Source organism: Phacochoerus africanus, chromosome 10 (genome assembly GCF_016906955.1).
Source record: "Phacochoerus africanus isolate WHEZ1 chromosome 10, ROS_Pafr_v1, whole genome shotgun sequence".
In the NCBI taxonomy this organism is placed as follows: Eukaryota; Metazoa; Chordata; class Mammalia; order Artiodactyla; family Suidae; genus Phacochoerus; species Phacochoerus africanus.
This window is the reverse complement of record NC_062553.1, coordinates 18,835,481-18,849,582: the sequence shown is the minus strand read 5'-3', so window position 1 is coordinate 18,849,582 and position 14,102 is coordinate 18,835,481. Positions and strand designations below refer to the sequence as shown.

Below are 14,102 nucleotides of genomic sequence, written 5' to 3'. Positions count from 1 at the left end.
TCTGCCCCTTCTTCTCTTCCATCACCTCCTCTTTGCTGGTCCCCCGCCCCATCTACACACAGGACACATCTTGATCTCTTTTGTACCACACCATCCGAGGCACATAGGTCTAAAAAAGCACCTAGCATGTTGCTATGGACACAGCAAGCCCCGAATGGTCTTTCCCTTCCTTAGCTCTTAAAATCCTTACCACAACTGTAGGGATTGTCGCTGCAAATCAAATTGGAAGTGAGTTCTCAGAGAAGACCTAGTTTATGGGCAAAGACATAAAGATGTAATAGAATCCTTTCAAAAAGCCCTCTTGCTAATGCTAAATCGTAGGGAACAATACATTCCTGACATTTTCAGATTCCCAGACCAGAGATAGAATACGATCAAGGGGGAAGAGGGGTGAGCAGTTTTATAAGGTTCTTTGGTCCCATTCTTCTTCCAGATGAAATCTTTATTTGTGGGGCAAAAGGAAGGAATTCACGTGGAGTGAAATAGACTTCATGGATGTCCGCAGGGGTATGTGCCCTGACTTATGTCCAAGCTAATTCTTAGCTACAGAGAATATGCCTTTTCTGTCGAGGATCTCAGGAACTCTAAAGGGCTTCAGGGGGATGCAGGAAAGTTTGTGTGTGCTTGTGTGTGTGAGTATATGCATACGGAGAGAGAGAAAGGGAAGGCGAGAGCCTGAGTTGGGTGTGTTGGAGGTGGGAGGGGGCGTGGATCAAGAATGCTGAACACAGAGTTCCCGTCATGGCTCAGTGGAACCATGAGGTTGCGGGTTCGATCCCTGGCCTTGCTCAGTGGGTTAAGGATCCAGCGTTGCCGTGAGCTGTGGTGTAGGTTGCACATGCGGCTTGGATCCCGTGCTGCTGGGGCTCCGGCGTAGACCGGTGGCTACAGCTCTGATTAGACCCCTAGCCTGGGAACCTCCATATGCCACAGGAGCGGCCCAAGAAATGGCAAAAAAGACCAAAAAAAAAAAAAAAAGAATGCTGAACAGGCATTTGGCTGCTTAGACAAATATAGCAGCCGTACCTAGAGAATGACATCATTGTACAGGAAGGGGGTTGTTTTTAAGTGGAGCGCTTCCAACTAGGAGGGCTCAGCACCTGCTTTAATCAACCTTACCACTCTCTTTATATAGATTTACACTTCTAGAAGTTTGAGTAGTTTTCTCAAGTTCCTTTTGCTTATAGTTTGGAATTTTTCCATGTTTTTGGACGCAAATAAATGCAGCTGTTTGCTGTGCAAGAGCTATGGAAAACATATATTTATGCGGCATTTGCGATATAGAGAATATTCCATTGAGACTGAATTTGGCGTCTTGCCTTATGTTTCAACTTTTCTTTTAAATGACATAAGGACTTTCATTCATGCAAATAATGCTATTGACTCATCAGCATGGTACAGCAAAAAGAACAGAGGTCCGGGCTCCAAAACCGAGCTCCCGTTCTGCTTCATCAGTAATGACCTTCCTGGATGTGGCAGATCGCATTTTCCAAAGATGGCCTCAAAAAACCTCACATCCCGCGTACTCCTTGACAATGGGACCCTGCCACTCTCCCACCAAGAGGAAGCATCTGCGTCCCTTCTTTTGGTATTCAAATGGGCAGTGACATCCTTACAGCCAGTGGAATGTGGCAGACATGACCACACATGACTCCTGAGGCTGAGTCAAAGAAGGCAGTGCAGCTCCTGCCTTGTTTACCAGAGCCCTTGCACTTGGAGCCATGCTGCCACATGAGAAGGCTGACCCTCCCGAGGCTGCCATGCTGTGAAGGACTAAGTAGCGTGGAGTTGCCGCAGGTTGGTCCTCCAGTTAAAAGTCCTGGCCTTTGAGTTCTCCCAGCCCCCGTGCTAGACAGATGATGGAAGAAGCTTCCAGAAGATCCAAACTCCCAGTCATGGAGTCACTCTCAACCTTCAAGTATTTCCAGCTGAGGCTCCAGACCAGCTGAAGAAAAGATATCCCTATTATACCCTTTCTGAATTCCTGACCCCGAGACTCTGGTGGCATTGTATTTTATGCCACTAGGTTTGGAAGCAATAGGAATAGAATTGGCAGCTATAGAAACAGAAAATTTGAAATCGGGGAGTGGGGGTTGTTGTAACAAAAAACTGAAACATGTGACATTAGCTTTGGGACCCAGAGGCAGGTGGGTTCCAAAAGCCCCTTGCGAGGGTAATAAGGGCAGACTGGAAAGGCCTCAAGGAGAGTGCCGATGGGGGTTTAAAGGAAACTGAGGGACATGTCATCAGCAATAGAAGGAAGGGAGGTCCTTATTATACAGAGGAAGAATTTCAGCAAAACCCGTTTCCTCTGATAAGGTATAAAATAGAAAATACATCTAGGAAACTTGACTTCCAGGCAGAGTATTGAGGGTGCTGCTGGCTTCTTCTAGATGTCTGTACCAAGAAGACAGAGGAATGAGATGGAATAATAAATCCTTAAGTTTTCCAGTTTAACCTGCAGACTATATGAAAGTTCTAGAAGAGTCTTCTCAGCCAGAAGGTGTCCCACAGTAAGAAGTGGCTTCTGGAAAAAAGAAGATGGAAGAAGTAGCTATAATATCTTTTGTTTAACTCTCAGAAAGATCTAGGGTGCTACCCCAGAGATTCTTCCGGGAGGATAAAATCCTCCAAGGATCTTAGTGTGTATCTCGTAGAACTTCTTCATTAAACAATAAGGCTTTGGCAAATCTTGATGGGATTGTCTGACAATAGCCACATAAGGGCCCAAGAGAGAGAAGGGCCTGAATCAATGAGATCTGTAAGGGTGGTTTTTGTCCAATACAGTAGATTATGTACTGAGGCACACAAGCAAAAAAAAAAAAAAAAAAAAACCCACAAAGTGTTGTTTTTTTTTTTTAAACTATGCAGCTTTCACTAAAAGGAACAGAGGAAATAGAAAATGAAGAGACTTTGTGGACTCTCAATCATTTAAGGATGCACAGCAGGCTGAAAAGTCTGTTCAAATGCAAGTCCAAGTCGTGCCACGTGGAAAAGGGAGGATGTCTCAGAGGCAGAACCAAGGGCCACAAAGCAAAACTCCCAAAGTGTGGTTCTCTCCGAGTGGGTGGCATTTCCTTTTAGCCCATCCTCTTGCCTAGCTGACTTTTACACACACACACGCAGGACTTGCTTTATTTATTTAATTATTTAATTCTTTCACTTTTTTCTTTTTCAGCCATCCCTCAGCATACCGAAGTTCCTGGGCCAGGGATCGAATCCAAGCCAGAGCTGCAACCTACACCGCAGCTGCAGCAATACCAGATCCTTAACCCACTGTGCCAGGCCAGGGGTCGAACTGGCACCTCCACAGAGGTAAGTCAGGTCATTAACCTACAGCACCACAGTGGGAACTCCCCCCAGGTCTTTCTGTAAATGACACTTATCTTAGCTTCCCTATCATATGCTCTCAAAGCATCCCTGTATTTTTCTTTCATAGCACTTATCACCTTGCTATGTAAATAACCCTTTGCTGTTTGGTATCTGCTTCACCACAGTGCTGTAGACGTTACAGAGCAAAGGTCTATGTCCTTCTTGTCGCCTGCTCCATCCCTAGCCCCCAAACAACACCTGGTGCACAGTAGGTATTCAGAGAGTTGTATGGAAAGAACTTGTAAGGCAAGGTTTCCAACCTAGGCTTATGGCCAGAGAGGTAAGCAAAAGATGAACCTGCCCATTTAGGTATCAAACTATGACCTTGGCTTCATGGTTATTATGCTCACAAATCAGCTGAGCTCGTCCCCAACCGGCCGTGGGCCTCCTGAGTTTGCTCTCTCCAGGCCATCTTGACTGTCATCAGGGACACTTCTGATAATAGAATCTCTCTCTTTAAAAAATTGGTTTATGGATGAAAAAGTCCCAAGTATACAGGATGCTGAGTTTAGCAGAATCTGTATGTAAATTGGTATTTTGCTGGTGATCAATCTTGTGCTAAAAATGGAAAATCAATAAAAAAAAAAGAAAATCTAAGGGGAAAAATAAGTTGTAGACATTTTTGGTCCAATGAGTTTCCAAGTCTGAGGACACTGCATCTGAGACCAAGGTTACTGTCTGTTTCAAAGGCATGTTCGAAAGCAAAGCCGATGGCCATCTCACACACCTAGAACAGAGCCGGAGCTCCCAGGGAGAGAAAAGTTCCAAATTGCACTTCCTGGGAAAGGCCTTGGCCGTAGCTCCTTGAGACCAAGAAGGCGTTCATCACACGGGAACCACAGTTCCAGAATCTCTCCAGCTGCAGAGTTCACGGAACGGCTGAAGGGAAGGGCTGACCTCATGCACCTGGCAGTGATTCCAGAAACAGCAGCGGGTCTAAGGACACTGAAATGGCCTGAAAAGGAATAAGAATGAGTGAAGAGGGAGCTCCCGTCATGGCTCAGTGGTAACAAACCCGATTAGTATGAGGATGTAGGTTAAACATCTGGCTTTGCTCAGGGTTACCGTGAGCTGTGGTGTAGGTCACAGACACGGCTTGGATCTGGCATTACATTGGCTGTGGTGTAGGCCGGCAGTTGCAGCTCAGATTCAACCCCTAGCCTGGAAGTTTTCATATGCCACGGGTGAGGCCCTAGAAAGCAAAAAAATATATGTGTATACACACACACACACACACACACGTACATATACATATTTAAAATATATATATAACAACTCCTGCAGAAGCTGCCAATCCAAGTGGCCACAGGAGAGAGACTCCAGCAGGTTAGTTCTTGAAGATTCGTTCATTCATTCTTGAAGATTCTTGACGAGATGGGCACCAAGCACGTACTCGCTGAAGTACCAGTGCAACTATCAGGCTCTGTCTACCCCCTCGGGATGCAGTCAGCTTAGACCAGGGAGACTCACGGGGATGGGAGCCATGGTGGGGGAAGCCTACAGGGCCTCAGACGTGATGGGGGATCCCTGGCTGTGCCTACATGGGTCTCTCCTGGGCTGGGCTCTTCAGTGGGCAAGAGATGTGAGGGTAAGGGGTTCGGTCCAGGGGCACAGAGCTCCTGTTATTTCCCAACCCGTATGGAAGTATCGTATACTTTCAACAGCTCATAGGGCCCTTCTGGCTTTTACCTGCTGAATATCAGGCCTGGGATGATTACAGATAATTTTACAGTTTTGTAAAGAGCAGATGAGGTGACACATGTCAAGTACTTATCAAAGTGCCTGGCATATGGCAAGTGCTCAATAAATGCTAGTTCATACTATTATTGAGAAGAATGGTATCTAAGTAAAGCTCAAGATGCATTTATTAAGCACCTACTATGGTTTGTTGCATAGCAATAGACAACAAAAACTCTGCTCTTCAGGAATCTCAAATATTAGTTCTAGAACCTTCTGAAGGAGTCAGAGCATGGAGATTGGAAGTTCTGGATTCTGGCCACAGCTTTGTCCCTAAATGACCTTGGGCACAGTGCTTTATCACTCTGGGCCTCTATTTCTTCTTGTATAATAAGGGATGCAGATATCTAAGATTCCTCCTCTCCATAACACCTTATGGCGCTGGCATCTTTCTTTGACGACATTAACAGCGCCTTCACTAACTTCTTGCACAGAGTTCCACCCAAATGTAAAATTCGGCTTAATTTCATGGAGTCACAGACCTTCGAGGTCATCTGGTCCTATCTGCTCATCGTATAGTCGAGAACACCAAGTCACAGAGAGGGGAAGGGGCCCCAGCTCCCATGGTCACTGCTCCCTTTTTAAAATTGGGGGGATTTTTTTTTCTTTTTTTCTTTTTTTTTTTTTTTGTCCACTTACAACTTCCCTTCACCTTGGTAAGGAGTCATTGCTGTTTCTTTTTCAAATGTACTGGGATTTGGTGGGTAAACTCACCAATTCGTGCTTTCTGTCTTTGTTAGCTTTGAGCCTGCCCTCTCCCAGCTTTCCAAAGGGACCTGGTTTTTCTTTTGGGGTGTTTTTAAAATTTTTTTCAAGGTTTTAAAACCCCTTTTTTTTTTTTGGTATTATGGTAAAGTGTATAGAACATAAAATTTGCCATTTTGACCATTAGAAGCGTGCCAAAAGGATCTAGTTTTCATGGTTCACTCCCAGTTCCTAAAGAGGCTGGCTATATGATGCATTCTAGTTGAAGAGCCCAACTCTGGACTATTTCTCCATGTTTTTGCAGTGTTCAGCTGCGTGGGCAAGTCAGCTACAAGACTAGGAGCCTCGAGGATAGAGAAGCAAATCTTAGCCTTGTTGTCACACCCACTGCCTAGATCAACATATAGGACAAGCTTGGGACATATTTGTTGAGTGAATAAATGACCCTGCAAGTTAAAGCACATCTTCCTCAGACTCTCTCTTATCACCTTAAGATTATCTTTCCTGTCTCATGGGAACAGTGTTAATAAATGGCAACCACAGGGTCACATGCGGGCATATTAGGGGCACAGATGTGCCTCTCCCCCCAAAGGGAAGCTACTCAGTGGAATATCAGGGGTGTGATAAGCTCGTAAACATCCTTGTTGATACTCTCTCTTTAGAAATCATGTTTACTTGCCAGGTTGTGTTCCCCTTAGAGAACAAAGAGAAATCTGCCCTTTGGTGACTGAATGAGGTCAAAGCATTATAATCACTGTCACCAAGGGCTGACAATTGCTGTCCCACAGATGTAATACAAACAAGCAGATTCCTGCCATCCTTGGAAATATTTGCTCAAACACACCCACAGACCATGGGTGGGGGTTGCAGGTAAACGCCCCTGCCTGCCCCCAGACCAGGTGGGCCACCGCAGCTCAGGACCCCACAAGGGTCTGGGCAGTGAAAGGAATCTCGGCTTGGGTAGAAGGCAAGGACCAGTGCCAATCATCTTCCTCTCGAAGGGGCAGTAAAACCCTTTGGTCTGGCTTTATATCTTGTGCTCTTGAATCTCCTGTCTCATGGCCGTTGCCAGTTGCAGAGAAAAACCTGGCTCAGAGAAGCTATTCTCAAACTGTGAAAGGTTCTCTTGGCTGTCACGGTCATGGCCAGGCTGGAACGACTGCCTCCGATGGGGAAAGGCACATCATTAGATAAATGCCATGACCTGGGATGAGGGGGAATGATAAAAATCAACATCCACTGTGCCCAAGGACAGCCTCATGGACAATAAATATTTGACCAGCTCCGGCCATTTGTGTGGCAGCCACCCTCTCTCTCTCTCTCTCTCTCTCTCTAGAAAATTGTTTTCTCCCCCATTCCCAACCCCGGTCCTATGATTCGTCCACTGGAAGGGAGAAAAAACAACATTTCTGTCGCTTCACTAGTGAGTTCTGTGCACGTAAGAGGTCCAAGTTAATGGTAGTCCTCTTCTTTTGGCTTCCTTTTCATTGAAATAAGCCTGCCCGTCTCTGCTGGGTAGAAACTGTCCCCCCAGTCCGAAGACAAAATGCAGACAGGAGGACAAGGTAGGTGAGCCTATTTTAGACAACCATCAGCCTTGTTTTGTTTTGTTTTGTTTTGTTTTTAAATAAACCTTTCCAAGTGACAAGGTCCACCCCTCTCTTGGCCTGTAGGAGAGGCCAGTGGCCCCCCCAGTCAGGCGTTTCTATTTTCAGCTCCCCAAGTCCAGGGAGCCGGTCACCTCGGCCTGAGGGAGACCACGCAGCTCACCCGCCAGCCACACGGGCCTGCAGCCTCTCTCTGCAGTTCCATTTCCATAAATTTACATCCAATTTGTGCTGAATCATATCCCCCCCACGCAGAAGAAACGAAATACATTATCAATAAGTACAACAAATTTGAATAATCTGAGAGCTGAGTGACTTTTCTCTGTCTCTTTTCCATTTAACTCCTTCCTCCGGCCTTGGCTCACTCGGGCTCTGTCATCGGCCAGGGTTTACTCCCACCCACCCCTGTGCCCAAGGTTTTCTGCTCTTTTCTGCTGGTTCTTGATTTCCCGACCTCTTCTTAGGAGCCTCAAGCCTTGTATCCCCCTCTGTCTTTCCTCTTCCTCCTCGCCTTTCCTCCAAACATCTTGGTCACCCTGATCCGAACCCTTCTGTGGGGCAAAGGGGCTGCATCTTTGCCTCGGTTCCTCCCGCCTCCTGCCCGGCAACGCCACGCGCCAATCACGTCCACGCCCGTGCCCCCTCAGGATGGCAGTTGCGGGTCCCCGGCCCCGCCAGGCCATCATCAGCCTCACTCAGTCATTTCGAGCACCTCAGCGGAGGTTCAGCGGGGAGTGGAACTTCCTTCCACCCCCTGCAGCCCGGCTGATTGGCAGCCAGCGGGGCTTGGGGATAGGGGGTGGGCAGTGTGCAACTGATTGTTTGCGGCTGGGCTGGGAGGGCTTAGAGGGGGCAGAGCTAGGGCCCCGGAGCTGAGGGGGCTCAGAGTCAGAGGATGCTCGGAGCCAGGAGCCCGGTCAGAATCCCCTGTCTGGCGTCTGGCTGCTGGCCCTGCTGGGGAAATGATGGATGGGCCCTTTGCAGAGTATCCCCAGGTAGAGGGGGGAGAGGAGGCTTATCTTTTACAGAATTGAGGTCAGTGGCCCAGGGGACCTCAGGTCTCAAGGCTCTGCAGAAGGCCTGGCTGCAGTGCACACTGGGACCTATGGTCCCCAGATCCTGGTTGAAGTCAAGAACAAAGGAAGTCATTCAGCAACCAGGTCATGGGGGCTCCTGGCGGGGCCTGTCAAAATGTCCCTCCCTTGACAAGAGCAAGGATTGGGGACCTTGTTTCTTCTAGTGCTAATTAATATAAACATTATGTTAATACATATATATATATACACATAATATACATGTATATTAGTATATATGCGTGTGTGTGCGTATATATATATATCTGCCACTATAAATCACAGTCATTAAGAATCATTTTCTTCTTAGGCTCATCAGACTGGGTTTCCTAATGCAGACAGGAGAAAAGTGACTGGAGGAAAGGAGTGGCCATGAATATTGCCCCAGTTGTGCAGTTCAGAGAAAAGCTGAGCCAAAAATCTCTGCTAGAGATTCGCTTAGTTTCCTTTAATGAGAACGCTGACATTTTTGCTTGGGCAGCCAGAATTGGAACGGAAAATACTGTCTGGAGAAGTTGCATCAAAAGCTTTAGGGCTTTCCTGTGTGTCTGGGGCTGTTGGGACTTGGCCAATGTTATCTCGCAAGTCAGGAGAGAACCTGTAACACGAGGCGAGGTTTCTAACAAGTTCAAGTCAACCTTTCTTTCCCAGTCTCTCTAGAGATTTGTTTTGTTTTGTTTTCAGCGGTACCTGCAGGTTGAATTTCTCAGATTAAGCTGTTTTGGAGTTTCCACATCTAAAACCTTCTCAAACTTTTGAAAGTTTAAAGCATCAATCAAAAGCACCTAAGCACTTCTAACTATATGTGCATATAAATAAATAAATAGAACTGGCCCCTGGGCTGTGAATATAAATGGAAAAATTGGGTCCCTAGAGGCTTTTTTCACAGGATTTTTTTTTTTTTTTAAGGGGATGTGAAAATAGAGACTTAGGACAATGTTTCAATATTTTGTGCCAGGGTGGTATATTTAAGACGAGAGTACCTTGCTTTAAATTGGTCCTGGGCAAATGGACTATGGGGTGGAATATTTCATCCACTGCTTTCATCAGAGGTGAGGACAGTGGGTGAGTGGTTTTGTTAATTTTTTTCTTTGAAAATAGTTAACCACAATATAATTAGCTTTATTTTTGTCAGCCTGGGCTGCTGTGGATGAGGTGTCGAGAGGCCTGCTGGTATAGGTGCCTCAAAGTTTAAACTGTGTCTAATTATTATTATTACTCAATGTCAGGCTACATAAATGAAAAGAGATAAAAAAGGATCGCTCGCAGCTACACTGCCGTGGTTTGTGATTTCATCACATCTCACAAGCTAAGCAGGTTCGAGCTGACACTCGGGACCTGAAACCTCTAAGGGAAGCCCAGGCAACTAGAGATGCCTTTTCAACTGAGTTGAAAGTTGCTCCACATGCTGGGGAGGGTAGAGGCTCGCCACTCTTTGATTTTCCTCCCCAGTTTTATTTTTAAACACCTTAATAACTGGCTGACTTACTCCAGAGAAGGAAAGCAAATAGGGGCAGGAGAGTCACCCAGAGAGTTGTCTTAAAGGTACATGATTGGTAATGTGACGATTCCTTGGCTCCCAACAGCTTGCCGATTGTCCGGCTGCCTGAAATACCAGTGAGGTCTTCAAAGCCGCAGCAGTACTGAAAGCCTCCGCGAAGCCTGGTAAGTGCAGGGGCGGGCTGCTTTCCCACCTCAATGTCAGCCGAGAGCAAAGCACAGACCAGGAGGCATCGGAAGGCAGATGGACCGAGTTATGGCCGCTCTTCTACAGTCTATTTCATTGACAGGTTGGAATGAAACCAGATGGTTTGCCAGAGGGCAATATATTGGCAGACAGTACCTGTCTTCTTAGCACAAGACATCGATCGGACGGTTCAGAACAAGTGTTTGGCGCCGAGTTAACCCTAGACGGTCAACTCAGGGATGAGCTCCTTCCCACCCTCTTGGATGACAAAGAATGGACGAGGTGGCCCAGCTGGTCAGAAGACCAGAAGCCTTAACTATATTCTAACCCCTATTTTCCTCTTGTCCTCTAGAGTGTTTGTTTGCAAAACTTTGCTGGTAAGCCTTGCAAACCCCCCAGGACAGGGATTGTGGTCCGCAATGTTCCCGAATGTCTCCAGGGTAAGTACAGGGTTTGTACACAACAGGCACTAAATAAAAGGTCGCCTACTAGACCGGCTCCTTCCTGTAGCCCCTGGCCTGCCAGAATCTGCTGTAGAATCTTCTTGAGGTGAGGACCCAACAGGGCACTATGCCAGGGCTGCCAGGGAAAGTTCAGGCCATGCAGACTCCTCATCAGTGGTGTCACCACGTCTGTCTGTTGATGCATAGCAAACCACCACAAACCTTAGTGGCTTTAAACAACACCAGTTTATTTAGCAGGGCATCTGTAAGTCAGCAGATTGGGCAAGGCTCAGCTGGGTAGTTCTTCCGCTGATCTCAGCTGGACTCAGGCAGGCATCTGTGGCAGCTGGAGGTCAGTGGCCTCACTCAGACATGTGGTAGTTGGCTGGTTGTTGGCTGTGAGTCCTTCATCATCCAGCAAGCTATTCTAGGCTTGTTTCTATGGTGGTCATCACAGGCTCCCAAGAGCATGAAATGTTATGGCGGCTGCCAGCAGCCCAAGGCCGGAGTGTATCAGCTCCAGCAGCTCTTTCACCCAGCGAGAAACCAAGCGAGCACTCGGAGAGTTGGAGAACTCAGGTTTATTACGCCGGCGGGCTCAGAGGAGATCGCTCTCCGAAGTCTGAGCGCCAAAGAGGGGTTTCACAAGGCTTTTATGGGCTAGTTCTTCCGGTCCATGCTTGGCGGACCGGAGTGAGAACTGGCGAAGTAATTGATATAGGAGTGAGTTTTACAGAAGCAAATGTGTAGGGGAGGGGTGGTTAGAGGTAATTGATTGGTTAGGGGCAGTTTGTCTGGATTTTGCTTAGTCATCATGGCTGGGGCGTCTCCTTTTGACCTTTTTGTCGGGTCATTTTCCCTCACAAAACAAGGATGAGCCCCACTTGCACAGGACCTTCACAAGCCTCTTTAGGTAGCACAGTTGCAAATACTGTGCTAATCAGAGCCTAGAATCGAAGTTAGAGACAAGGTATGGGACACGGGTGGGGAATTCTTGACACCATCCATTTTGTAAACAACCCACCAACCCAGCAAAACAAGGCTAACAATAGAATGCAATATCTCCAACTCCCAGCAGTGAGACTTCACTTTCAGGTTTCCAAGATGCTGGAAAGGGTCTCTGGGATCCAGCGGTCCTAGGTGAGTATTTCTCCACTTTTTCTGACAAATGGAGATAACCTATCTTGCAGGGTTGATCCAGGATCATCAGGGGCTAGAACAATAAATACCTGTTGGCCGCGATGCATCTAATACTCTAAAACAGGTTCACAATTTAACCTACCTGCTCATCTCTAGAGGCAGCACTTCTGCAAACATGGAAAGCCCACTACTGCTGGTGATTCAGGACAGGATTTTTGGTGACTTGGGAAAACCTCCCTGAATAATATTGACTCATGAGTGAAGATGCTCCTGCCTCAGTAATTCCCTTTCCGTCCTGGTCCTTCCTCTTAGGAGAAAGTCTCGGTTAGATGCCAATACGTCTTCAAATACCTCTTGATGCAGTAGCATCACGCTCAGAGCTTTTGGTCCTATTTAGAATTCATTACTGTTTTATTTTCATTGTTTTCATTTGCTTTCTATTTATGCCAGCTGACAGTTTAAGAAATGAATGGAAATAAACATTTTTAGCTTAAAAAACCATGTTAAGTATATACTAACATGTGGTTCATTCATTTAGAGGTTCAACAGATACTTAGAGAGCACCTACTATGTGCCCGCCCTGTACCCAAAGTTCATCAGAGAAGGGAGCACCCCCTGCCTGCGTAGTGCTTACATTTTACTGGTGAGAGTCGCGATGGTGGTGGGGGAATGGCTGGATTTGGGGATTCGCTTCTTGTGGGGGACACAGAGGTGCCCACCGGGCTGTCCCCCGCCGTGAGAGAGAGCGGTAACCCTGCGCATCAGGCGTTACCAGTGGACGGCGACCCTGCTCCCCCTTCTCTAGAGGAGGCTGAGCGCGGGGAACCGGGGCTGCGCGGGGCGGGGGGATGCGCGGGGTCCCGAAGCTGCGTGGGGTCCGGGGGCTGCGCGGGGCGGGCCGGGGCGGCTCGGTGGTGGCTGCAGCAGGCACCGGCCGCGGCTCCTCCTCCCCTTCCTCCCGCGGAGGCTGACGTTGAGTCAACAGCGCGGGCGGCCGCAGGAGGCGGCGGCGCGGTGGCTCGGAGGCGCCAGGCCCTCGCGGGGCCGCGCGGGGCCCGGGTGGCGGCCACGGCGGCGGCGCGGCCGGAGGAGGAGGCGGAGGAGGAGGAGGGCGGCGTCCGTGCAGCCGGCCCGCGCCCGGCGGAGGAGGAGGCCATGAACGGCGACCGGACCGAGAGCGACTGGCAGGGGCTGGTGAGCGAGGTGAGGCCGAGGCGCGGGCCAGGCGGGGTGGGCCGGGCCGAGCGGCCGCCGGCCCCGAGCCCGCGCCACCGCCCCCCACCCCCTGGGGTGGCCGAGCGGGGCGGGGACTCGCAGGGGACGCGCACCCGCGGCCTCGACTCGCTGCCCCCGTGCCCCCGCCAGGTGCGCAGTTCCTCTCGCACTTTCCGGTCTGCCCCGCGCCACTTTCTTCCATGCCAGCTGGTGCCAGCCCTTGGATAGGGCCCTTCCCTCCGGGCAGGCTTTGGCCCTGGATTGGAGAGAGAAGCGCGGGGATCCGGGAGCAGGAGCCAAGCCCCACCTGCTTGCCCGGTCGCCACTGTTTTGGAGCCAAGCGATTGGCCGCTCTGTGTTGAAGCGGAAAGGTGGTGCCAGGGGGGAAATCCGGGTCCTGGGGCCACACCGGGCCAGGTGGAGTCACCTGCAGGGGAAGTCTGGGGGAGGGGCAGTTCTGTGGGCTCCCCCGTAGCTTTATTCATTCACGTCCTCAATTCAACACATGTTTTACTGGGGGCCTCCTGTGTGTAAGGTGGCAGGCCATTTATCAAAGGAGTGAAACACTGGCGCAGAAGTTATCCGATTTGTGGAAACAGAAAATACCGTGCCCCCAAACTATTTTGTCACATGCATCCCTGGTGTCCGCTTTGGGCCTCCTGTATTGTCCCTCCTCAGTGTCCTAAGGGTTTTTTCGGCCTGGGAGCAGCTGCCTGGCTTCTCCAGGTGAGAGGGAGTGCTGCCCTCTCCTCGCACAAGTAAGTCGCTGGTCCTGACTTAACCACCGTTTGTGATGGCAGTCAGCCACCTTACCTAGACATACTGACCTCCCCCCGACGGAAGTTCTCCATTCTCTCCCTCCTAAGAGCCACCCCCGTCCCCACGACCAGCTTGGACCTTCTTTTGCAGACCCCTGTACACACAACACAGGCCGTAATGGTTTGCTGTCTTCCTTCCCACGCTGGGTGTTGGATGTAGGGTCTTGAATGTCTTTCATCTTTAATCATTTCCTGGGCCTCTAGGTCAGTCTCAAAACCATATGTAATGTCTCCCGTGTGCAAAGCATTCTGTTTCTGAAGAGGAAGGGCCTGTCACAGCTTCTCCCCAAGTTCAGTTAGTTCAT

The 14,102-nt window shown here is 49.0% G+C and overlaps 1 protein-coding gene across 2 annotated transcripts in view; it reads left to right on the top strand.

Annotated features, from left to right (window-relative positions):
• Window positions 1-12,748: 12,748 nt before the first annotated feature.
• CCDC149 (coiled-coil domain containing 149) overlaps window positions 12,749-14,102 on the top strand; it is a 102,991-nt gene continuing 101,637 nt past the window's right edge. Inside the window, exon 1 of one of the 2 annotated variants that reach the window (XM_047798195.1) lies at window positions 12,749-12,967. In XM_047798195.1, coding sequence (XP_047654151.1) covers window positions 12,920-12,967 — 48 coding nt within the window. In that variant the 5' untranslated portion in view covers window positions 12,749-12,919. The remainder of the gene's footprint in view (window positions 12,968-14,102) is intronic. The other variant, XM_047798194.1, reaches the window with a different exon arrangement.